The 24,351-nt window shown below is 41.7% G+C and overlaps 1 protein-coding gene across 1 annotated transcript in view; it reads right to left on the minus strand.

Annotated features, from left to right (window-relative positions):
• Window positions 1-797: 797 nt before the first annotated feature.
• Window positions 798-24,351, minus strand: part of LOC132398991 (netrin-3-like) — a 469,273-nt gene continuing 445,719 nt past the window's right edge. Inside the window, exons 6-7 of the mRNA XM_059978829.1 lie at window positions 23,317-23,391; window positions 798-4,839 (exon numbers count right to left, since the gene is read on the minus strand). Of these exons, the coding sequence (XP_059834812.1) occupies window positions 4,508-4,839; window positions 23,317-23,391 (407 nt within the window). The 3' untranslated portion in view covers window positions 798-4,507. The remainder of the gene's footprint in view (window positions 4,840-23,316; window positions 23,392-24,351) is intronic.

Raw genomic sequence — 24,351 nt, forward strand, 5'->3', positions numbered from 1 at the left:
GATGTGGAGAAATTACTTTAGTCAGAGGATGGTAAATCTGTGGAATTTTTTGCCACGTGCAGCTGTGGAGGCCAAGTCATTGGGTGTAGTTAAGGCAGAGATAGATAGGTTCTTGATTAGTCAGGGCATCAAAGGGTATGGAGTGAACACAGGGGAGTGAGGATGACTGGATAAAGTGGATCAGCCCATGATTGAATGGTGGAGCAGACTCAGTGGGCTGAATGGCCTACTTCTGCTCCTATATCTTATGGCTTTATGCTCTCAGACAAAGTAGATATGGGATGTATGTTTCCCATCGTGGGGGAGTCTAAACGAGGGCACAGTCTCAGGATTGAGAGATGCCCATTTAAAACAGAGATGCAGAGAAATTTCTTTAGCCAGTGGGTGGTGAATTTGTGGAATTTCTTACCATAGGCAGCTGTGGAGGCCAGGTTGTTGGGTGTATTAAGGCAGAGCTTGATAGGTTCTTGATTGAAAACAGTGTCAAAATTTACATGGAGAAGGCCGGAGAGTGGGGCTGAGGAGGGGAAAATAGAATCAGCCATAATTGAACGGCAGAGCAGCCTTGATGGGCCAAATAGCCTAATTCTGTCTGAGAGCATAAAGTCATATGATCTAATACAGGACATTGGCTTGAACATAGAGCAAGGAATAATAACCAATTATGGTAGATGATCAGATTTTCACTCTAGTAATTCTCCACAACCAACAGTGAACAAAAACAATTTGGTGAAGTTTTATTTTTCCATATAAACATTAAAAATATTATAAATAAGGTAAAATATTTTCATGCACATTTACAGAATTCAGATCTTGCACTACTGTTAAAAAAGTATACAATGAGGGTATAAACTGGGTTCCTGGTGGCCTCAAGAACCTTTAAGTTTCTTCTCAATTAACATAACTGGAATATTTTGGACTGCTCAATGTAAATCCAAAATTGCAGTTATAAGGAACAGGTGACAATGTAAAACAAGTAGTGGAGTTTGAGATTATGATACAGAAGTACAAGATGCTGGTTGTTAGCCCTCAAACCCAACTGTGGGTCCACAGGTGAAATTACCCTGCTGATATGTACACCAGAATCTTCTTGGTTGGACATGCTGTGACCACCTTGGCAGCTCTAATCATCCACTTTAGTTCCTTCATGGCAATGCCAAATGAGAACACTAGGATCTTTGTGGCATTATTTTGGAGCCTCCATGGAAATGGCCAGCATACCCACCAGAACCATCATGGCATTTCTAATTGCATGCACTGTGATCTCTGCGTACAAAGGTCCCATTGTATGCAGTGGGCTTCATTCTATTATCCTGATAATGATAAACTCCTGTTCTTTGCCTTTACATAACTGATGAAGTAGAAAGGATAGCAGTCTTAGATCATTAGTTTGGAATTGTGGCCAGAATTATTTATAATCATAATTCAGATCTATTGGCAAAGATAAGCCATTAATAACCTATTAACAAGGAAACTGAAGATCTACTGGCAAAGATAAGCCATAGATAACCTATTAACAAGTAATGAATGGGATTAGAAAGCCATTTGAGAAATCATGACACATCAAGGTAACTTATTTCACCATTGCGGTTTTTGATCAGCTTATGTCACTGCTCACTCTTGCTAGTATACATTTATTGAGATGGAATACAAACTACTCTCCTGAACTAGCTCATCAGATGGCTTTCATCTGAGCAGGTCACCAGATAATATATTGACACGTTTAGTGAGATTGGCTGGTTCTACTGTCATTAAATAACAATTTGGAGAGTAAAGATCCCTCTGCCTATCCTGTCACATATCCCCTTTGCATGGGTCTGCACACATTCCATGACGAGGACAACAAGGTTCAGACACAGAGTAAATCTCCCTCTAAACAGAGTCTAAAATGGTTCACTTTTAACTCAAGGAATGAGTTATTTACTTCACTGAACACATGTAAATATTTTACACTGAATTACTTCAGAAAAACACATTGCCTGAAATAGAGATATGATTTATTAACTTTAGGCTACTGAAGCCCAGGAATAAGGGGAAAGGGGCAACAAGACATTGGCACCTTTATTGTTGGCACCAAAAATGCCAGTTCACAGGGCATTGTGCTCCATTTCACTGATAATTCACAAATTTTCAGCAAGTCACAGTGTTTGAGTATGATACCAGCAAACAATGAATGAAAACCATTTATCAAAGATTAAAACAGCTTTAACATAGAGATTATGCAGATGAAGGAAATCCAGAGTAACACATGCAAAATGCAGGAGCACCAGTGAAGCAGTATTAATACAGTTTATAATATTCCAGAGTTATGCCTTTTTAATCTGTAAAACCAGTAGAAATTTAGTACCTTAAAGATGTTTTTGAACTTTCAGCCAGTGGTTAGCTAATCCAGCCTATAATGTGTTAGGATATTACACTGAGGCTTTAACTGTGCAAAGGCCCTGAATATGACATATAATGAACATTCTCTGTCATGCACAAGTGCAAACAAATTTAAAATCTTGGGAAGCTCTAGGATAATTATGAGAGTTTTCTGCAGAAGAAGGTAAAAGAAAAATCTGAAGGCGATATACATGTGCATTGCTTGGTGACAGCGAGGTCTGAGTAGGAATCGATCTCACCTCTGAGTTCATAGACTGTGGATCAAGCCTCATTCTAGCTATGTGGGTGTATAATATGCTGTTGTACTAAGGGAATGGTCGAGTGGTCAGTACTGAGGGAACAGTTGAGTGGTCAGTACTGAGGTTATGGTAGAGTGGTCAGTACTAAGGGAGTGGTTGAGTGGTCTGTCCTAAGGTTATGGTCAAGTGGTCAGTACTGAGGTTATGGTCGAGTGGTCAGTACTGAGATTATGGGTGAGTGATCGATATTGAGGTTATGGTTAAGTGGTCAGTACTGAGGGAACAGCCAAGTGGTCAGTACTGAGGGAACAGTCGAGTGGACAGTACTGAGATTATGTTCAACTAGTCAGTACTGTAGGAACAGTTGAATAGTCAGTACTGAGGTTATGTTCAACTGGTCAGTACTGAGGGAACAGTTGAGTGGTCAGTACTGAGGTTAAGGTCAAGCGGTCAGTACTGAGGTTAAGGTGAAGCGGTCAGTACTGAGGTTATGGTCAAGTGGTCAGTACTGAGGGAACAGTCATGTGGTCAGTACTGAGGTTATGTTTGAGTGGTCATTACTGAGGGAATGTTCGAGTGGTCAGTACTGAGGGATGGTCAAGTGGTCAATACTGTGGTTATGTTTGAGTGGTCAGTACTGAGGGAATAGTTGAGTGGTCAGTACTGAAGAAATGATTGAGTGGTCAATACTGAGGGATGGTCAAGTGGTCAATACTGTGGTTATGTTTGAGTGGTCAGTACTGAGGGAATAGTTGAGTGGTCAGTACTGAAGAAATGGTCGAGTGGTCCGTACTGAGGGCATGGTTGAGTGGTCAATACTGAGATTATGCTCCAGTGGTCATTACTGAAGGAATAGTTATGTAGTCAGTACTGAGGGATGCTGCACTACATTTCTTGAATCCAAAGAGACTGAATTTTCAGCCCTTGCACAAAACATGCTGAGGCTTCTCAAGGCACTGGCAATCAACAGTAATGTTTGAGGGCAACTTGTTCTGAAGTCCCTGCTCTGTTGTGAATATTATCCCAGGATCTCTATGTGCGAGTAGGCAGGGCTTCAGGAAAAAGCCAGGGTCAGATCTACTCAACTGGAAGGGTCCTTGAACATCTTAACTTGGAATAATTTTTAACAGATCACTCAGAGTTGATAGTTGCACCACTTAGACAAGGCTGATATCTTTGTAATATGCTGATTCTGAGAGGATGATTTTGGGGTGACTACCTTTATAGCTCCCCTGACAATGTGACAAAGGACCACTGGAATATAGCAGGAGTTATTATGCTGAAGGGTTGTGTGTCAGATTGAAAGTTTTACAAAACTGATGCACTTTGTGAAATCTAATTGAAACTGGATATTTTGAAATCACAGCTCAAAATACACAATGTTAACAATTCACTTGCTGAGTGCCAACAATCTGGCTCTAAAAGTCTTGGAACCAGTCCATATTTACACTCTATGTTCAGCACAGCTGTTGGCCTCACATAAATTATCACATCTTGTCTCAAATGTTAGTCATAACAGGCAAAAAAAAGATACTGCGTTTAGGGTGTGGGTGTGGATGGGGACAATGGGCAGGACAAGGTGGGAATGTCCTTCTGTCAAACACTAACTTGGCTCTTGGGTCAAAGAACAAGCCTATGGTGGCCTGACCTTTACCCATAGAAAGGAGTCATCGGCACATTTAAAAAAGGAATGCTCAATTGCAAAGCATATTCAGCCAACAGTTTGCGTAACAAGCTGTGGAGAATATCCTGTCATTTATAGCCTCCTGTCTCCTTGTCACAGTCTAATTTACCTTTCAGCAATTGCTGAAGGATGTATTTTGAACCCAAAGTATGTTGAAATTGTAGCTCATGATGCTTCTTAAAGCTTCTCCAGAACTGATCAATCAAGCTTTTCCACATTTCCCTTTTTTCTCTTTGCGCTGGAATTTTCGAAGTCGTCTTGTCCAGACGTCTCGCCACTGAATGACAAGGCTGTTTTTATCAGCCAGGAGACCTCCAAGCCTCTCAGACAAGCTGTCAAAGGTCCCCATCACGAGGTATTTCTTGCTCATTTGAATCTTTGGACACTTGCAAGCCAAGTCCTTCATATTTATCCACAAAGATTGTTCTGCTCGCTTAATCCTCTCGTCTCTGCTCTTATAGACTGAAATGATGTTCACAGTAAACTTTGCCCATTCACTCACTGTGTTCATATCCAGAACATTCACCTGAATGGCTAAGAAAGGATAAAAAAAAGTTAGTCAGCTGTCACAAGTGACAGTCCGATTCACAAGATTTTATACAATAACACTATTCACCAACATCTAACAATCATAGAAACATAGAAAACCTACAGTACAATATAGGCCCTTCGACTCACAAAGCTGTGCTGAACATGTACTTACTTTAGAAATTAACTAGGGTCACCCATAGCCCTCTAATTTTCTAAGCTCCATGTACCTATCCAGGAGTCTCTTAAAAGACCCTATTGTATCTGCCTCCACCACCGTCGCTGGCAGCCCATTCCACACACTCACCACTCTCTGCGTAAAAAACTTATCCCTGATATGTTCTCTGTACCTACGTCCAAACACCTTAAAACTATGCCATCTCGTGTCAGCCATTTCAGCCCTGGGAAAAAGCCTCTGACTATCCACGCGATCAATGCCTCTCATCATCTTATACACCTCTAGCAGGACACCTCTCATTCTCCGCCACTCCAAGGAGAAAAGGCCCATTTCACTCGCATAAGGCACGCTCCCCAATCCAGGCAACATCCTTGTAAATCCCCTCTGCACCCTTTCTATGGTTTCCACATCCTTACTGACCAGAACTGAGTGCAAATAGGGTCTAACCAGGGTGCTATATAGCTGCAACATTACCTCTCGGCTCTTGAACTCAATCTCACAGTCAATGAAGGCCAATGTATGTCTTCTTAACCACAAAGTCAACCTGCGCAGCAGCTTTGAGTGGCATGTGGACTTGGACCCCAAGATTCCTCTGATCCTCCACACTGCCAAGAGTCTTACCATTAATACTATATTCGGCCATCAGATTTGACCTACCAAATGAACACCTCACACTTATCTGGGTTGAACTCCACCTGCCACTTCTCAGCCCAGTTTTGCATCCTATCAATGTCCCGCTGCAACTTCTGACAGCCCTCCACACTATCACAACACCCCCAACCATTGTGTCACCAGCAAATTTACTAACCCATCTGATAGCTCTGGGTCTGGAATTTAGAAGCATGATGGGGGATCCCACTGAAACCTTTTGAATGTTGAAAGGACTAGATAAAGTAGATGTGGAAAGAGTTTGATAGGTTCTTGATCAGACACAACATCAAAGGTTACAGGGAGAAGGCCAGAGAGTGGGGCTGAGGAGGGAAAAAAGGATTAGCCATGATTGAATGGTGCAGCAGACTTAATGGGCCAAATGGTCTAATTCTGCTCTTATGTCTTATGGCTTTATGAAACATTAAGAGAGTGTGTGTGTGTGTGTGTGCTCCTGTACCTCCTCCATAAGAAGAGAGCACGTCCTGGATGATGGGGTTCTTTATGATGCATCACCTTGTGAAGGAAAATAGGATTCACTTATATAAGCAACTGTAATATTGGTATTGGACACAGCCTCAGAATAGAGGGGTCCTTTTAGAATGGAGATGAGGAGGAATTTCTTTAGCCAGAGAATAGTGAATCTGTGGGATTCCTTCCCACAGGCAGCTGTGAAAGCCAAGTCTTTATGATATTTAAGGCAAAGGTTGGTAGAGTCTTGATTGTTCAGGACATAAAGGGATACTGGATAAAGGCAGGAGATTGGGGCTGAGGAAAATTGGATCTGCCATGATGAAATGGCAGAGCAGGGTTGATGGGCCAAATGACCTAATTCTGCTCCTAAATCTTATGGTGTTATGGACTTCTAAAACCAATTGGCTGCACCAGTGATGAATTAGTGTGTCATATTAAAGGGGAGGGGTGAATACTTATGCTATAAATTATTTTGTGTTTTATATATGTAATTAATTTAGATCACTTTATGGAGATCGGTTTTCAATTTGACACAAAAGATCTTTTTCTGTTGATCAGTGTCAAAAAACCCAATTAAATCCACTGTGATTCAACATTGTAAAACAATAAAACATAAAAACATCCGGGGGGGGGTGAATACCTTTTATAGGCACTGTATTCTCCTTCATATTGTCTGCTAGAGCAAATGCAGTCTTCTTTTAGCCTTCCTGATTTCTTCCTTAGTGTTCTCTTGCTTTTCTTATACTCCATAAGAACATTATTTGTTCCTACTTGCCTAGACCTGCTACGTACATCCTTTTTTATATTAACCAGAACATCAATATATCCTGAAAACCAAGCATCCAGAAACTTGTTATCTTTACCTTTTATTCTGACAGACACATATAAAGACTTGTACTCTCAAAATTTCATTTTTGAAGGCCTTCCACTTACCAAGTACACTTTTGCCAGAAAACAGCCTGTTTCAATCCAACTTGCCAGATCATTTCTGATACCATCAAAACTGGCCTTTCTCTAATTTAGAATCTCAACTTGCAGACTGGACCGATCTCTTTGCAGATTTACTTTGAAACTAATAGCATTGTGGTCACTGGATGTGAAGTGTTCCTCCACACAAACTTCTGACACCTGCCCTGTCTCATTCCCTAATAGCAGATCCAGTCTCACACACTCTCTTGTTTGGGACTTCTATGTACTGATGAAGGAAACTTCCCAAAACACATTTGACAAACTCTATTCCATCTAGTTCTTTTACAGTATGAAATTCCCAGCCAATATGTGAAAAGTTAAAACACCTGCTATAAGAACAATAGACAATAGGTACAGGAGTAGGCCATTCGGCCCTTCTAGCCAGCACCCCCATTCACTGTGATCATGGCTGATCATACACAATCAGTACCCTGTTCCTGCCCTCCTCCCATATCCCTTGACTCCGCTATCTATAAGAGCTCCATCTAACTCTCTCTTGAATGCATCCAGAGACTTGGCCTCCACTGCCTTCTGGGGCAGAGCATTCCACATATCCACCACTCTCTGGGTGAAAAAGTTTTTCCGCATGCCTGTTCTAAATGGCCTACCCCTTATTCTTAAACTGTGGCCTCTAGTTCTGGACTCACCCATCAGTAGGAACATACTTCCTGCCTCCAATGTGTCCAATCCCTTAATAATCTTATATGTTTCAATCAGATTTCCTCTCATCCTTCTAAATTCCAGTGTATACAAGCCCAGTTGCTCCAATCTTTCAACATATGACAGTCCTGCCATTCCGGGAATTAACCTTGTGAACCTACGCTGCACTCCGTCAATAGCAAGAATGTCCTTCCTCAAATTTGGAGACCAAAACTGCACACAATACTCCAGGTGGGGTTTCACCAGGGCCCTGTACAGCTGCAGAAGGACCTCTTTACTCCTATACTCAATTCCTCTTACTATAAAAGCCAGCATGCCATTAGCTTTCTTCACTGCCTGCTGTACCTGCATGCTTGTTTTCATTGACTGATGTACAAGAACACCTAGATCTCGTTGTACTTCCCCCTTTCCTAACTTGACTCCATTTAGATAGTAATCTGCCTTCCTGTTCTTGCCACCAAAGTGGATAACCTCACATTTATCCACATTAAAATGCATCTGCCATACATTTGCCCACTCACCCAACCTGTCCAAGTCACCCTGCATTCTCATAACATCTTCCTGACATTTCACAATGCCACCCAGCTTTGTGTCATCAGCAAATTTGTTAATGTTACTTTTAATCCCTTCATCTAAGTCATTAATGTATATTGTAAACAGCTGCGGTCCCAGCATCGAACCTTGCGGTACCCCACTGGTCACAGCCTGCCATTCCAAAAGGGACCCGTTAATCACTACTCTTTGTTTCCTGTCAGCCAGCCAATTTTCAATCTATGTCAGTACTCTGCCCCCAATACCATGTGCCCTAATTTTGCCCACTAATCTCCTATGTGGGACTTTATCAAAAGCTTTCTGGAAGTCCAGTTACACTACATCCACTGGCTCTCCCTTGTCCATTTTCATAGTTACATCCTCAAAAAACTCCAGAAGATTAGTCAAGCATGAGTTTCCCTTCATAAATCCATGCTGACTCGACTGATCCTTCTACTGCTATCCAAATGTGTCATAATTTCCTCTTTTATAATTGACTCCAGCATCTTTCCCACTACTGATGTCAGGCTAACCAGTCTATAATTCCCTGTTTTCTCTCTCCCTCCTTTCTTGAAAAGTGGGACAACATGAGCCACCCTCCAATCAGCAGGAACTGTTCCTGAACCTTATGTTTCTTGCAACAGTCTGCGATCTTTTTACAAATGTGCTCCTCTAAGTTCCCAGGACTGTTGGGTGGCCATCTCCCATCCCCCATCTTCATCACATTCTACAGAGGTTGTATTGAGAGCATCCTTAGGAGCTGCATCACTGCCTGGTTTGGAAATTGCACCATCTCAGATCACAAGACCCTGCAGCAGATAGTGAGGTCAGCTGAGAAGATCATCGGGGTCTCTCTTCCCGCCATTACAAACATTTACACTACCCGCTGCATCCACAAAGCAAACAGCATTATGAAGGACCCCATGCACCCCTCATACAAACTCTTCTCCCTCCTGCCATCTGGGAAAAGGCACCGAAGCATTTGGGCTCTCACGACCAGACTACGTAACAGTTTCTTCCCTCAAGCCATCAGACCCCTCAATACCCAGAGCCTGGACTGACACCAACTTACTGCCCTCTACTGTGCCTATTGACTTGTTTATTATTTATTGTAATGCCTGCACTGTTTTGTGCACTTTATGCAGTCCTGGGTAATTCTGTAGTCTAGTGTAGTTTTTTTTCTGTTGTTTTTACATAGTTCAGTGTAGTTTTTGTACTGTTTCATGTAGCACCATGGTCCTGAAAAATGACTTGTTTTTACTGTGTACTGTACCAGCAGTTATGGTCGAAATGACAATAAAAAGTGACTTGACTTGACTTGGTTTGTAATATAGGCCCATTAACGTGGTCATACCTTTCTTATGTCTTATTTCCACTCATTTTCATCTCATGTCCAACTTTAGGTAATGTTCAACTTTATGAAGCACTTAGAAAAATGTGATCAGTTCTGGTTACCTGATTATGTGAAGAGAGCTACCTTTACATTCATGTCTGCACTGAAGATTAAAAAGGCAGAGCTTCATGGCAGTTTCTCAGAATTGGACTGCAACCAGTCACTGAGTGGAATTCGTTAGAAAGGAAGAATAAAAATAATGCAAGTGTAAGTGGAGCAGCCATTATTGAGAGTGGTCCAGTGTTTGAACTGGCTTTGGCTCATCAGGCTTGGGAGAGGTAAAGTATCTGTTAAGTTTCTCCTTTTGTTCTTAATTCTTCATTTCTCATCTGTTAGGGTATAGTAGTGTAATGAGAATTGCTCCAGGGGCAGTGTTTTGTATTATGTGTGAGATGTGGGAATTCGGAGAGAACCCTAGCCTCTTGGATAAACATACCTGCACCAGGTGCACTGAGCTGCAGATCCTAAGAGAATGTATTAAGGAACAGGAACTGCAGTTCAATCACCTTCGGCTCATGCAGGAGAATGAGGAGGTGATAGAGAGGAGTTACATGGAAGTAGTCACCCCTAAGTTGCTGGAGGTAGATAAGAGAGATTTTAGGGAGTTAGGTAGAAAGCTGAAGAACAGGATCTCCAGAGTAGTAACCTCTGGGTGACTGTCAAAAGAATTACGGGAAATGCACAGCCATTGCAGGGTACCTCTGTGGCTGGTCCCTTCAATAATAAGTATACCACTTTAGATACTGTTGAGTTTGACGACCTACCAAAGGGGAGGTGCAGTGACCACGTACTGAATCTGGTGCTGTGACTCAAAGAGAAGAGAGGTGATGAGGACTGCAGTGATGACAGGAGATTCCATAGTCAGAAGAACAAAGACAAGCTGCTGTGTGGGTGTGATAGAGACACCTGGATGGTCTCGTGCTTTCAGGTGCCAGGGTTACGGATGTCTCATATTGGGTCCATGGCATTTGAAAGAGGGAGGGTGAACAGCCAGAGATCTTGGCAGCAATGACATAGGTAGACAAGGTGAGGAGGTCCTGAAGAGAGATGTTAAGCAGCTAGGTAGAAAGCTGAAAAACAGCACCTCCAGGGTAGTAATTTCTGGATTGCTGATTGAGCCACATGGCAGTGAGGGTAAGAATAGGATGATTTGGCAGGTGGATGCGTGGCTGGGAAACTGGTACAGGGGAAGGGGTTCAGATTTCTGGATCATGGGATCCCTCTTCTAGGAAAGGTACAACTTGCAGAAAAGGGATGGGTTACATGTGAACCTGAGGGGGACCAATAAAGTGGGAAGGTTTGCCAGAGTTGTTTGGGAGGGTTAAAACTAATTTGATAGAGGGATGGGAACCAGAATGATAGTGCTGAGGATGAGGTAGTTGGTTTAAAAACTAAGCTAATCTGCAGTGAGACTCTTAACAAGGAGAGGCTGATGATAGGGCAAAATTGCGGTGAACTGAATGAGTTGCAATGTAAAAGGCGGATAAAATCTAGAAGAGTGAATACAGGACTGAAGGTGTGGTATTTGAATGAGTGCTGTATATGGGATAAGGCAGATGAATTTGTAGCAGAGTTACAGATTGGTACATATGGTGCAGTTATCACTGAATCATGGCTGAAATAAGATTATAACTGGGAGCTTAACAAGCAAGGATACACATCATCTCGAAAGGACAGACAGGAAGGCAGAAGGGGTGGTGTGGCTCTGTTGGTAAAACATGAAATCAAATCATTAGTACATGATAACATAGGATCAGAAGGTGTTGAATCAGAGCTAAAAAACTGCAAGGGTTAAAAAGTACTTGATGGGAGAAAAAGGATCTAGGATCTTTTTTATAGTGTATATAACCTGATGGGAGTTATATACAGACCCCTAAGCAGTAGCAAGGACGCGGTCTACAAATTACAACAGGAGACGGAAAATGCATGCCAAGAGGGCAATGTGATAATAGTCATGTGGGATTTCAATATGGAGGTAGATTGGAAAAAAATCAAATCCAGACATCGGAAGCTTGGAGAGGAGGGGACTTCAATCAAATGAAGGATAAAAGGCAGGAGTGGATTGCGGTAGCTTAATAGAACTTTAAACAGTGGGCAATCGGTGTTTGCGATTGATCAGTAAGAGCAAATTAAAGGAAGGCAGGGGCAAGCACAGTGGACATTGTCGCAATGGTCGTTATCTGAATGGACAGAGTCAGAGTGGTGATCTTAAGGCTAGAGCTCTTCAAGGCTTCAATAAAGAGAGGCTTTACTCAGAGAAAACAAAGGAAAGAAAAGCTCAAGTTTTTTTCTTTCTCTTCTTTATATACGCTCAGCTAGGACTGTTGGGATATCAGGCAGAATAGCGCAATGCTCCTCTTGAGAGATGTGGAAAAACAGGGAGACCTCCAACAAACCGTGTTAAGGAGTTGGACCTGGAACTGGTTGAACTCCAGATCATTTGGGAGGCTGAAGGGGTGATAGGTAGGACATGTAGAGAGGTAGTTACACCCAGGACACAGGAAAATGGATGACAGTCAGGAAGGGGAAAGGGAACAAAGAGCCAGTGCAGAGTACTCCTGTGGCCACCCCCCCTTAACAATAGGTGTATCACTTTGAGTACAGTCAGGGGATGGATGGTCTGACAGAGGAAAGTCACAGTGGTCAGGTCTCTGGCACTGAGTCTGTTTCTGTGACTCAGAAGGAAGGGGGAAGAAGAGGCATGCTGTAGTGACAGGGGATTTGTTAGTTAGGGGAATGGGTAGGAGGTTCTGCGGGTAAGAACAAGATTCTTGGATGGTATGTTGCATCTTGTGCGCCATGGTTGGGATATCTCGGATCGAGTCTTCAGCATTCTTAAGTGGGAGGGTGAACAGCCAGAAATCGCAGTCTTAACTGGCTTATATCATGGTCCCTGTAGGTACCAATGGCATGGGTAGAAGGAAAGACAATGTTCTGAATAGGGAGATCAGGGAGTTAGGTGCAAAGTTAAAGGGCAGGACCTCCAGGGCTGTGATCTCAGAACTGTTACCCATACAATGTGCTAGTGAGGCTATAACTAGGAAGTTTATACAGTTTAACACGTGTTGAAGAAGTTGGTGTATGAGGGAGGGCATAAGATTTTCCAGGGAAGGTAGGACCTCTACAGAAGGGACAGTTTGCACCTAAGCTGGAGGGGGACTAATAACCTAGCGGGAAGGTTTGTTAATGCTACAGGGTGGGGTTTAACTAGAGTTGCAGGGAGATGGGAACCAAAGTGCCAGAACAGGTAGTGGAGTGGTTGTGGAGGCAGATGTTGGTAAGACCACAGCCAAAGTTAGTAATCAAAAGATTGAGCATGGTGCGACAAAATTGAAAAGGGCAAATACAGGACTGAAGGTGTTGTATCTGAGTGCAAGCAGCCTTCGGAATAAGGTAGATAAACTTGCAGCACAGTTAAAAATTGGCAGGTATTATGTTCAATTCTGGTCACCTCATTATAGGAAGGATGTGGAAGCTATGGAGAGGATGCAGAGGAGATTTACCAGGATGTTGCCTGGTTTGGAGAACAAGTCATATGAAGCAAGGTTAGCAGAGCTGGGACTTTTTTCTTTGGAGCGTAGAAGAATGAGAAGGGACTTGATAGAGGTCTACAAGATTATGAGAGGCATAGATAGGGTGGATAGTCAGTACCTGTTTCCCAGGGCACCAATAGCAAACACCAGAGGGCATATGTACAAAATTAAGGGAGGGAAGTCTAGGGGAGACATCAGGGTTAAGTTTTTTTACACAGAGGGTTGTGAGTGCCTGAAATGACTTGCCAGGGATGGTGGTGGAGGCTAAAACATTAGGGGTATTTAAGAGCCTCTTGGACAGGCACATGGATGAAAGAAAAATAGGGGGTTATGGGGTAGTGTGGGTTTAGTACTTTTTTTAAGGATTATAGGGGTCAGCACAACATGGAGGGCTGAAGGGCCTGTACTGTGCTGTAATGTTCTATGGTTCTATGATTTTGTAAGCATCATTGATTCATGGCTGAAAGATTATAGCTGGGAGCTTAATGTCCAAGGATACACATTGTATCGAAAGGACAAGCAGGAAAACAGAGAGTGCGGGGTTGCTCTGTTAGCAAAAAATAAAATCATTAGAAAAGAGGTGACATAAGGTCCAAAGATGTTGAATTATTGTGGATAGAGCTAAGGAACTGCAAAGGTAAAAAGACCCTGATGGGAGTTGTATACAGACCCCCAAACAGTAGTAAAAATGTGACCTACAAACTACAATGGGAGATAGAAAATGCAGGCCAAAAGGGCAATGTTACAATAGTCAATGGGAACTTTAATATGCAGCTAGACTGGGAAAATCAGGTTGGTGCTGGATTACAGGTGGTGGAATTTCTAGAGTGCCTACGAGATGGCTTTTTAGAGTTCAGCACATTAGAGGATCAGCTATTTTAGATTGGGTGTTGTGCAATGAACCAGAATTGATTAGAGCTCAAGGTAAAAGAAATTACAGTGTCACAGTAGCATTATAAGCGCAATATACAAATTTACAAATATTAGAAGAAACCTTAAGTGCAAGTGATCATAATATGATCGACTTCACCCTGAAATTTGAGAAGGAGAAGCTAAAGTCAGATGTATCTGAATTACAATGAAGTAAAGGGAATTACAGAGGCATGAGAGAGGATTTGACCAGAAATGATTGATAAAGAACACTGTCAGGGACGATGGCAGATCAGCAACGGCTGGAATTTCTGGAAGTAATTTGGACAGCAGAGGATATTAACACCCCAAAGAGCAGGAAGTATTCTAAGGGCAAGATGACATAACAGTGGCTGGTAACAGTAGTCAAACCAACATAAAAGCCAAAGAGAGGGCATATAATAGAGCAAAAAATTAGTGGGAAGTTAAAGGATTGGGAAGCTTTTAAAACTCAAGAGAAAGCAACTAATAAAGTCATTAAGAAGGAAAAGATGGAATACAAAGGTAAGCTAGCAAATAATATTGAAGAAGATACCAAGAGTTTCTTCAGATACATAAAGTGTAAAAGAGAGGTGAGAGTGGATATCAGATCACTGGAAAATGATAATGGAGAGGTAGTAATGGGGGAGAATGAAATAGCAGATGAATTGAATAATTATTTTGCATCTTTCTTCACAGTGGAAAACATGAGCATTATGCCAGAATTTTGAGTGCATCAAGGGGCAGAAGTGTGTAAAGTTGCTATTACTAGGGAGAAGGTTCATGGGAAACTGAAAGGTCTGAAGATAGATAAGTTTCCTGGGCCAGATGGAAGACACCACAGGGCTCTGAAAGAAGTGACAGAAGAGATTATGGAGGCATTAGTAATGATATTTCAAAAATTAATTGTTTCCAGGATAGTTCCAGAGGAATGGAAAATTGCAACTCTTCAGGAAGGGAGAGGGGCAGTAGAAAGGAAATTATAAGCCAGTTACTCTGACCTCAGTGGTTGAGAAGATAATGGAGACCATTATTAAAGTTGTGATTTTGGGGTACTTGGAGGCATATGATAACACAGGTTGTAGTCAGCATGGTTTCCTCAAGGGAAAATCTTGCCTGTAAAATCTGTTGGAATTCTTTGAAGAAATAATACATAGGATAGACAAAGGAGAATTGGATCATGTTGTGTAATTGGATTTTCAGAAGGCCTTTGACAAGATGCCACACATGAGGCTGCTTAACAAGCTAAGCGCCCATGGTATTACAGGAAGATTCTAGCATGCATAAAACAGTGGCTGATTGGCAGGAGGCAAACAATGAGAATAAAGGGAGCCTTTTCTGGTTAGCTGCCAGTCGGGGGTTCAACATAGTGGTGTTCAACAGGGATCTGTGTTGGGATTGATTGTTTTTACGCTATATGCCAATTATTTGGATGATGGAATTGATAGCTTTGTGGCCAAGTTTGCAAATAATTCAAAGATAGATGGAAGGCCAGATGGTTTTGAGGAAGTGGAGAGGCAACAGCAGGACTTGAACAGATTAGAAGAGTGGGCAAAGAAGCGGCAGATGGAGTACAGTGTCGGGAAGTCATGCACTTTGGTAGAAGAAATGAAAGAATTAACTATTTTCTAAATATAGAGAAAATACAAAAAAAAACATAGGAGCAAAGGGGCTTGGGAGTCCTTGTGCAGGATTCCCTAAAGGTTAATTTGCAGGTTGAGATTATAGTGAGTAAGTCAAGTGCAATGTTAGCATTCATTTCAAGAGGACTAGAATATAAAAGCAAGGATGTAATGATGATTCTTTATAAAGAACTGGTGAAGCTTCATTTGGAGTATTGTGAGTAGTTTTGGGCCCCTTGTCAATGCCCTCTCCTGGCATTGGAGAAGGTTCAGAGGAAGTTCACAAAAATGATTCTGGGATTGAAAGGCTTATCATATGAGGAGCATTTGATGGCTCTGGTCCTGTTCTCACTGGCATTAGGGTTAGGGTTAGGGAATTCAGAATGAAGGGTGACCTAATTGAAACCTATCAAATTTTGAAAGGTTGCAATAGAGTGGATGTTTCCTATGTTGGGGAAGTCCAGGACCAGAGGGCACAGCCTCAGAATAGAAGGGCATACTTTTAGAACGGTGATTAACAGGAGTTTCTTTGGCCAGAGAGTGATGAATCTGTGCAATTCATTGCCACAGGCAGCTATGGTGGTCAGGTCTTTAGGTATATCTAAGACAGAGGTTGATAGATTCTTGATTAATCAAAGCATGAAAGGATATGGGGAGAAGGCAGGAGATTGTGGTTAAGAGGGAAATGGATCACTATGGGCCAGATAGCTTATTTCTGATCTAATGTCTTATGATCTTATCATAGAAAGGATGTGAAAGCTTTAGAGAGAGTGAAGAGGAGATCTTCCAGGATGATGCCTGGATTATGGAACATGGCTTATGAGGAAAGATTGAGTGAGCTGTGGCTTTTCTCTTTGGAGTGAAGGAGAATGCGAGGCAACTTGACAAGGTGTAAAAGATGACAAGAGGCATTGATAGAGTGATCAGAAATCTCTTTTTTCTCAGTGTATCAATGGCTAATACTAGAGGACATCCTCTTATGATGAGTGAAGAAAAGATGAAGGGAAATGTCAGAGGTAAAGTTCTTACCCAGAGAGCGGTAGGTCCTTGGAATGAACTCCTGAGGGCGGTGATGCAATAAGAACATTTTCAAGAGGCTCTTAGATGGGCACATGGGTTTATATAGGCTGATAGGTAGGCACATAGGTTTATATATGTTGCAACAGATTTGTGGGATGAATATCCTGTAATGTGCTGTATTGTTCTATGTTTAAATATTCTGAAATGGATCCTTCACCTACACCAACAGATTTCTGAATGACTCATGGACACAACGATTCAGAAACAGACCCTCACCTACACCATCAGACTTCTGAATGGCCCAACGATTCAGAAACAGCTCCTTCACCTACACCATCAGATTTCTGAATGGCCCATAGACACAACGATTCAGAAACAGACCCTCACCTACACCATCAGACTTCTGAATGGCCCAACGATTCAGAAACAGCTCCTTCACCTACACCATCAGATTTCTGAATCCCCCAACGATTCAGAAACAGCTCCTTCCCTACTCCATCAGATTTCTGAATGGCCCATAGACACAATGATTCAGAAACAGACCCTCACCTACAACATCAGACTTCTGAATGCCCCAACGATTCAGAAACAGCTCCTTCACCTACTCCATCAGATTTCTGAATGCCCCAACAATTCAGAAACAGCTCCTTCACCTACTCCATCAGATTTCTGAATGGCCCAATGATTCAGAAACAGCTCCTTCCCTACTCCATCAGATTTCTGAATGGCCCATAGACACAATGATTCAGAAACAGACCCTCACCTACAACATCAGACTTCTGAATGCCCCAACGATTCAGAAACAGCTCCTTCACCTACTCCATCAGATTTCTGAATGCCCCAACGATTCAGAAACAGCTCCTTCACCTACTCCATCAGATTTCTGAATGGCCCAATGATTCAGAAACAGCTCCTTCCCTACTCCATCAGATTTCTGAATGGCCTATGAACACAACCTCCTATTTTTGCACTATTTCTTTACTTTTGTAATTTATATAAATATTTCTGTCTTTGCTTTGTACTGTTGCCAACAAACAACAAATTTCATGTCATATAAATTACTAATAATAAATCAGATTATGAATCTGAATATTCATTCCTAATAAATCAAAAGAATTGTTTGATATCCATCACTGGACACATGGTATCGAGGAAATTATAGTGGCAGGGATCAAGGATCCAATAAGAGTTAATGGAAATTACACACACAAAATGCTGGAGGAACTCAGCAAGTCAGGCAGCATCGCTGGAAAGGAATGAACAGTCAGTGTTTCAGGCCAAGACTCTTCATCAGGACTAAAGGTGGAATGAACAGTTCATTTTTATGTTGTGAGGTCAGGACCTGTAGCTCGTGACAATTAGTCATTAACAAGGGAACAAACAGAATATATATAAGTTTGCAGATGACACTAAGCTAAGTGGAAATGTGCACTGTGAGGAGGATGTACAGTGGCCTAAAGAGATGGGAAAGGTATTGGCATGGATAGAGGAATGTCTGACAGGCAGGAGGCAGCAAATGTGAGTAAAAGGGCCTTTTCTGGTTGGCTACCAGTGACAAATGATGTTCCTCAGACATCAGTATAGGGACACCAAGCAACATACACAAACTGCTGAAGCAACTCAGCAGGTCTGGTAAGATCTATAGAAAAGAAGATAAGAACATAAGAAATAGGAGCAGGAGTAGGCCATCCGGCTCGTCAAGCCTGCTCCACCATTCAATAAGATCATGGCCATGGACTCATCTCCACCTAACTGGCTTTTCCCCATACAAAAAAGCTGGATGAACTCAGCAGGTCGGGTAGCATCCGTTGAAAGAAGCAGTCAACATTTTGGGTCAAGACCCTTCATCAGGACTGAAGAAGGAGGGGCAGGGGCCCTATAAAGAAGGTGGGGGGAGGGTGGAAAACCAATCAGAGGAAAGATCAAGGGGTGGGGAAGGGAAAGCAGGGAGGGGATAGGCAGAAGAGGTGAAGAAGGAATCTAAGGGGAAAGCACTATGGAGGTGAGAGGTGATAGGCAGCTAGAAGAGGAGACAGATTGAAGGTGGGATGGGGGAAGGGAGAGGGAGGGAATTACCGGAAGTTGGAGAATTCGATGTTCATATCAAAGGGCTGGAGACTACCCAGACGGTATATGAGATGTTCCTCCAACCTAAATTTGGCCTCATCATGGCAGTAGAGGAGGCCATGTATGGACATATCCAAATGGGAATGTGAAGGAGAGTTGAAGTGAGTGGCAACCGAGAGATCTTCTTTTCCTTAGAAGCTACCTGACCTGCTGAGTTCCTTCATCAGCAAACTTAGATGCACTATACTCAGCCCCCTTTTTCAGATTTTTAATGTATATCTGTGGCATAGCACCGATCCCTGCTCACCACTGATTGCAAACCAGAGTAACACCCATGTATCCCAACTCTCTGCTTTCTATTAGTTAACCAATCCTCATCCATGCTAATACATCAACCACAACTCTATGCCTCCTTATCTTATGGATAAGTCTTTTATGTGGCACCTGATCGAATGCATTCTAAAAATCCAAGTAAATAATGTCCATCTATTTCCCTCTATCCTCAAAGAACGCCAGTAAGTTTGTCAAACAGGACCTGCTTTTGCTGAATCCCTGCTGCATCTGCCTGATGGATCCATTTCTTTACAGATGTTTTGGTATTTCTTCTTTAGTGATAGCTTCAAGCATTTTCCCAACTATAGATGTTAAATTAACTGGCCTATAGTTACCTACCTTTTTCTTACATCCTTTTTTTGAACAGTAGCATGATACTTATCTTCTTCCAGTCTGCTGGGACCTGCCCAGAGTTCAGAGAATTTTGGTAAATCATCACCAAAGTCTCTACTATAACTTCTGCCAATTCTTTCAGTACCCTGGGATGCATTCCAAAAGGACCAGGGTACTTATCTATCTTCAGGCCCACAAGTTTACTCAACACTACCTCGAAGTCCTGCCGAAGGGTTTCGGCCTAAAACATCGACTGTACTCTTTTCCATAAATGCTGCTTGGACTACCAAGTTCCTCCAGCATTTTGTGTGTGTTGCTTGGATCTCCAGCAACTGAAAATTTTCTCTTGTTTGTAATCTGCAGTGGGACCACTACTTTTCACCTTGTTTATCAACGATTCGGATAATGGAATTGATGGCTTTGTGGCAAAGTTTGCAGATAATAAAAAGTTAAGTGGAGGGGTAAGTAGTGCTGAGGAAGCAATGCGATTGCAGCAGGATTTGGACAAATTGGAAGAATGGGCAAAAAAGTGGCAGATGGTATAGTGTTGGAGATGTAAAATAATACATTTTGGTAAAAGGAACAACAGTGCAGACTACTATCTAAATGGGGAGAAGGTTCAAACATCAGAGGTGCAGATGGATCCTTGTGCAAGATTCCCAGAAGGTTAATTTACAGGTTGAGTCTGTGGTAAAGAAGACAATTGCAATGTTTGCATTTATTACAAGAGGAATTGAATATAAAAGCAAGGACATACTACTGAGGCTTTATAAGATAATAGTCAGCTACACAGAGAATTGTCAACAAATTTGGGCCCCATATCTCAGAAAGGATACGTTGTGATTGGAGAGTTCAGAGGAGTTTCATGAGGTTGATTCTGGGAATGAAGGAGCTAATGTATGAGGAGCATTTGGCAGCTTTGGGCCTGTACTCAGTGGTATTTAGAAGAATGCGTGGGAATCTCATTGAAACCTACTGAATGTTGAAAGGACTAGATAGGGTAGATGTGGAGAGGATGTTTCCTGTGGTGGGGGTATCCAGAACTAGAGGCCACAGCCTCAAAATTGAGGGCAACCTTTTAGAACAGAGGTAAGGAGGAATTATTTTTTAGTAAGGAAGTAGTGAATCAGTGGAAAGCTTTACTGCAGACTATGTGAAGGCCATATCCATTTGTACGTATATTTAAAGCAGAAGTTGATCCTTTTCTGATTGGTCAGGGCACCAAAACCTATGGAGAGAAGGCAGGTATATGGGTTGAGTGGGATCCGGGATCAGCCATGATGGAACGGTGGAACAGACTCAATGGGCTGAATGACCTAGTTTTGCTCTTATGACTTTTGGTCTAAGGAGATATAGGAAGGTTAAGTGACATGGTATGAATATTGCTGATAGGATATAGCATATAAAATTGTGAGGCCATTTACATTGGTTGAAGAAACAGGAAGGCAAAGAATATATTAAATAGTGAAAATTGAAAAGTATTGGTGTTCAAAAGGGCTTGAATGTCATGCGACCAGTGGAATTTTATATGAAGGTCGAGCAAACAATTTAGAGGGCAAACACAATGTTGGCTTTGTAGGAGGGGGATGAAGCACAGGCTTCATTTCTTTCTCTTCCCATAAATACTTGCTAATCTGCTGAGTGCGTCTGTCAAATATATTTTGGTTGCAATTAATAGGACCCCGATGAAAAAGCATCAGCAAACTATATATTGGACTGGTCTCAATTCATAAGGAAGGATATACTAATAATAAATTAATTTTGGAAAGTAAACCAGACTGAGGCCCCTGATGGCAGGGACTGTTGTATATGAAGATTAGCAGATTCAGCCTATTCTCAGAAAGGTAAACCAAACTGAGGCCTCTGATGGCGGGGCTGTTGTATACGGAGAAGGTCAGCGGACAGCCTATTCACAGAAAATAAACTAGACTGAGGCTTCTGATGGCAGGACTGACAGATACAGAGATTAGCAGACGCAGCCTATTTTCAGATTTTTGATAGAATAACTGTTGAAGTGTATAAAGTTATTTGCAGTTTGATCAGGTAGACAGGGGGCTGGCTGATGTTCCCTGAACCAGAGAGCACAGGCTGTAAATTAGGGTTTGTCTATTCATAACAGAGTTGAATCCAATTCACTAAGATATGTGGGAATCTTTAAAATTCTCCATCGAAAGGGAATGAATTGTGATGACTATATTGAAGAAATGAATAGATGTTTAACTACCTGACCCTTGACAGTCCCAACCGCTGGAAGTTCAAGAGTGTCAGGGGTCAGAAGTATGTGAAGCTGCCATTACATGGGAGAAGGTTCTTTGGAAACTGGAAGGTCTGAAGGTAGATAAATCACCTGGACCAGATGCTATATACCCTAGGGTTCTAAAAGAGGTGGCTGAAGAGAATGGGGAGACATTAGTAATGATCTTTCAAGAATCACTGGATTCTGGAATGGATTTCAGATGACTAGAAAATTGCAAATGTCACTCCACTATACAAGAAGGGCGAGAGGCAGAAGAAGGGAAATTATAGGCCAGTTAGTCTGACCTCAGTGGTTGGGAATATGTTGGTGTTGATTGTTAAGTATGTGGTCTTAGGGTACTTGGAGGCACATGATATAATAGACCATAGTCAGCATGGTTTCCTCAAGGGAAAATCTTGTCTGACAAAGATCTGTTGGAATTCTTTAAAGAAATAACAGGTAGGATAGACAAAGGAGAATTATTGGATGTTGTGTATTTGGATTTTCAGAAGGCCTTTGACAAGGTGCCACACATGAAGCTCCTTAACAAGAGGCCATGATATTACAGAAAAGATACTAGCACAGATAAAGCAGTGACTGATCGACAGGAGGCAAAGAGTGGGAATAAAGGGAGCCTTTTCTGGTTAGCTGCTGGTGACGAGTGGTGTTCCATAGAGGCCTGTGTTAGGATGGCTTCTTTTTATGTCAAGGACATGGATAACAGAATTGATACCTCTGTTAAAAAATTTGCAGATGATACGAAGATAGGTGGAGGGGGAAGTAGTTTTGAGGAAATAGAGAGGCTACAGAAGGACTTAGACAGATTAAAAAATATGGGTAAAGAAGTGGCAAATGGAATACAGTGCCGAGAAGTATTTGGTCTTTGGAGGCAGAATCAAAAGGGAAGACTATTTTCTAAGTAGAGAGAAAATTCAAAAATCTGAGGTGCAAAAGAACTTGGGAGTCTTCATGCAGGATTCCCTAAAGTTTAATTTGCAGGTTGAGTTGGCGTTGAGGAAGGCAAATGTGATGTTAGCATTCTTTCAAGAGGACTAGAATATAAAAGCAAGGATGTACTTTTGAAAAATAAGACACTGGTGAGGCCTCACTTGGAGCATTGTGAGCAGTTTTGGGACCCTTATCTGAGAAATGATGTGCTGACACTGGAGAGGGTTCAAAGGAGGTTCACAAAAATTATTCCAGGATTGAACAGCTTGTCATACAAGACCCTCCGGAACCATACTAGGATAAAGTAATTCTTGAAAGATCATTACTAGCTTCCCAATCCTTTAACTTCCCTCTAATTTTTGCTTTATTTTTGGCTTTTATGTTGGCTTTGAATTCACTTGTTAGCCATGGCTGTGTCATCTTGCCTTCAGAATACTTTCTCTTTGCGATGTTTGTATCTTGTGCCTTCTGTATTGCTCAGACATGGGCTGCTTTCTTATATTCATTTGCAAATGGAAATTATCTTATTGATAACCATTTGCACGGTATCATCTGAGCCACATCCAAACTTGGGAAATCACTATCTGTCTGGATATGCTGAATATTTTCTTGAATTAGATTGTAAGAATGTGAGGAAGATTGGAGATTACCGTAGTCTTTCTTGCAATATTTTTTCATGTTAATCTTCAAGTTGCCTTTCACAGGTTTGCAGTATGATTCACAGTCTGTGAGTCAGAAAAAAGCAAGATTAATGCCATGCAAAGACAATATGCAATACAAACAGAAAGCCCAGGCAGTATACATGAAGAAAATAGGAAAGTGAAAACTTTAATCATTCATCATTCTCCACTAATTATTCCCACTCTCCCTTTATGCAGAAGTCTATTGATCTCCTAATATATTTAATAACTTGGCTTCTACAACCTTCTGTATGGCAATTTCCACAGTTTCTCAACTGTCTGAATAAAAACATTTCTCTGCATCTCGCAAACCTCTTGCACTGTAACCAGACTCTGTACCCTGCATTTTAACACAAATCATCCTTCCCATCAGAATTTTGTTTCATTTATAAGCATTCCATTCTTCGAAATTGTAGTGAATATAAATGCAGCCAACCTAATCTCTTCTCATAAGGCAGATCCTACAAGAATCATTGCACACCTACTCTTTCTTAAATAATGAAACAAAACTGCACACAACAGGGCATGTGGTCTCTATATTATTGTAGCAGCACATCCTTGCTTCTGTTCTCAAACCTTTTTCCTCTGAATGGTAACTTATTATTTGCCTTCTTAACAGCTTTTTGTAGCTGCACATTGTTTTCAGAAAACACATCAACACTTCTCAAACACTATGTGCTTTTTCCATTGCTAGATACATCATACTACATTTGCCCTGTTTTCCCTGCTTGCTGTATCTGCCTGTTGTCTTGAAGTCTCTTTGCATTTTCCTTACGATTCAAATTCTACCCAGTTTAATGTCATTCTGTTCCCTAATCCAGTGACTGCCACATCAAAAAGGATCCATCTATTCCTATTTAATGTTCCGTCTCGCTGCTAATTTTTAATCCATACCAATACCTTCAACCTTAATAATACAGCCTAACTTCTTATGAGGGACTTCATTAACACTATTCTGAAAACTGAAGTACATCGCAATCTAGTTCTTCTTCATCCCCTATACCA

The sequence above is a fragment of the Hypanus sabinus genome, chromosome 9, assembly GCF_030144855.1.
Source record: "Hypanus sabinus isolate sHypSab1 chromosome 9, sHypSab1.hap1, whole genome shotgun sequence".
NCBI classification, from domain to species: Eukaryota; Metazoa; Chordata; class Chondrichthyes; order Myliobatiformes; family Dasyatidae; genus Hypanus; species Hypanus sabinus.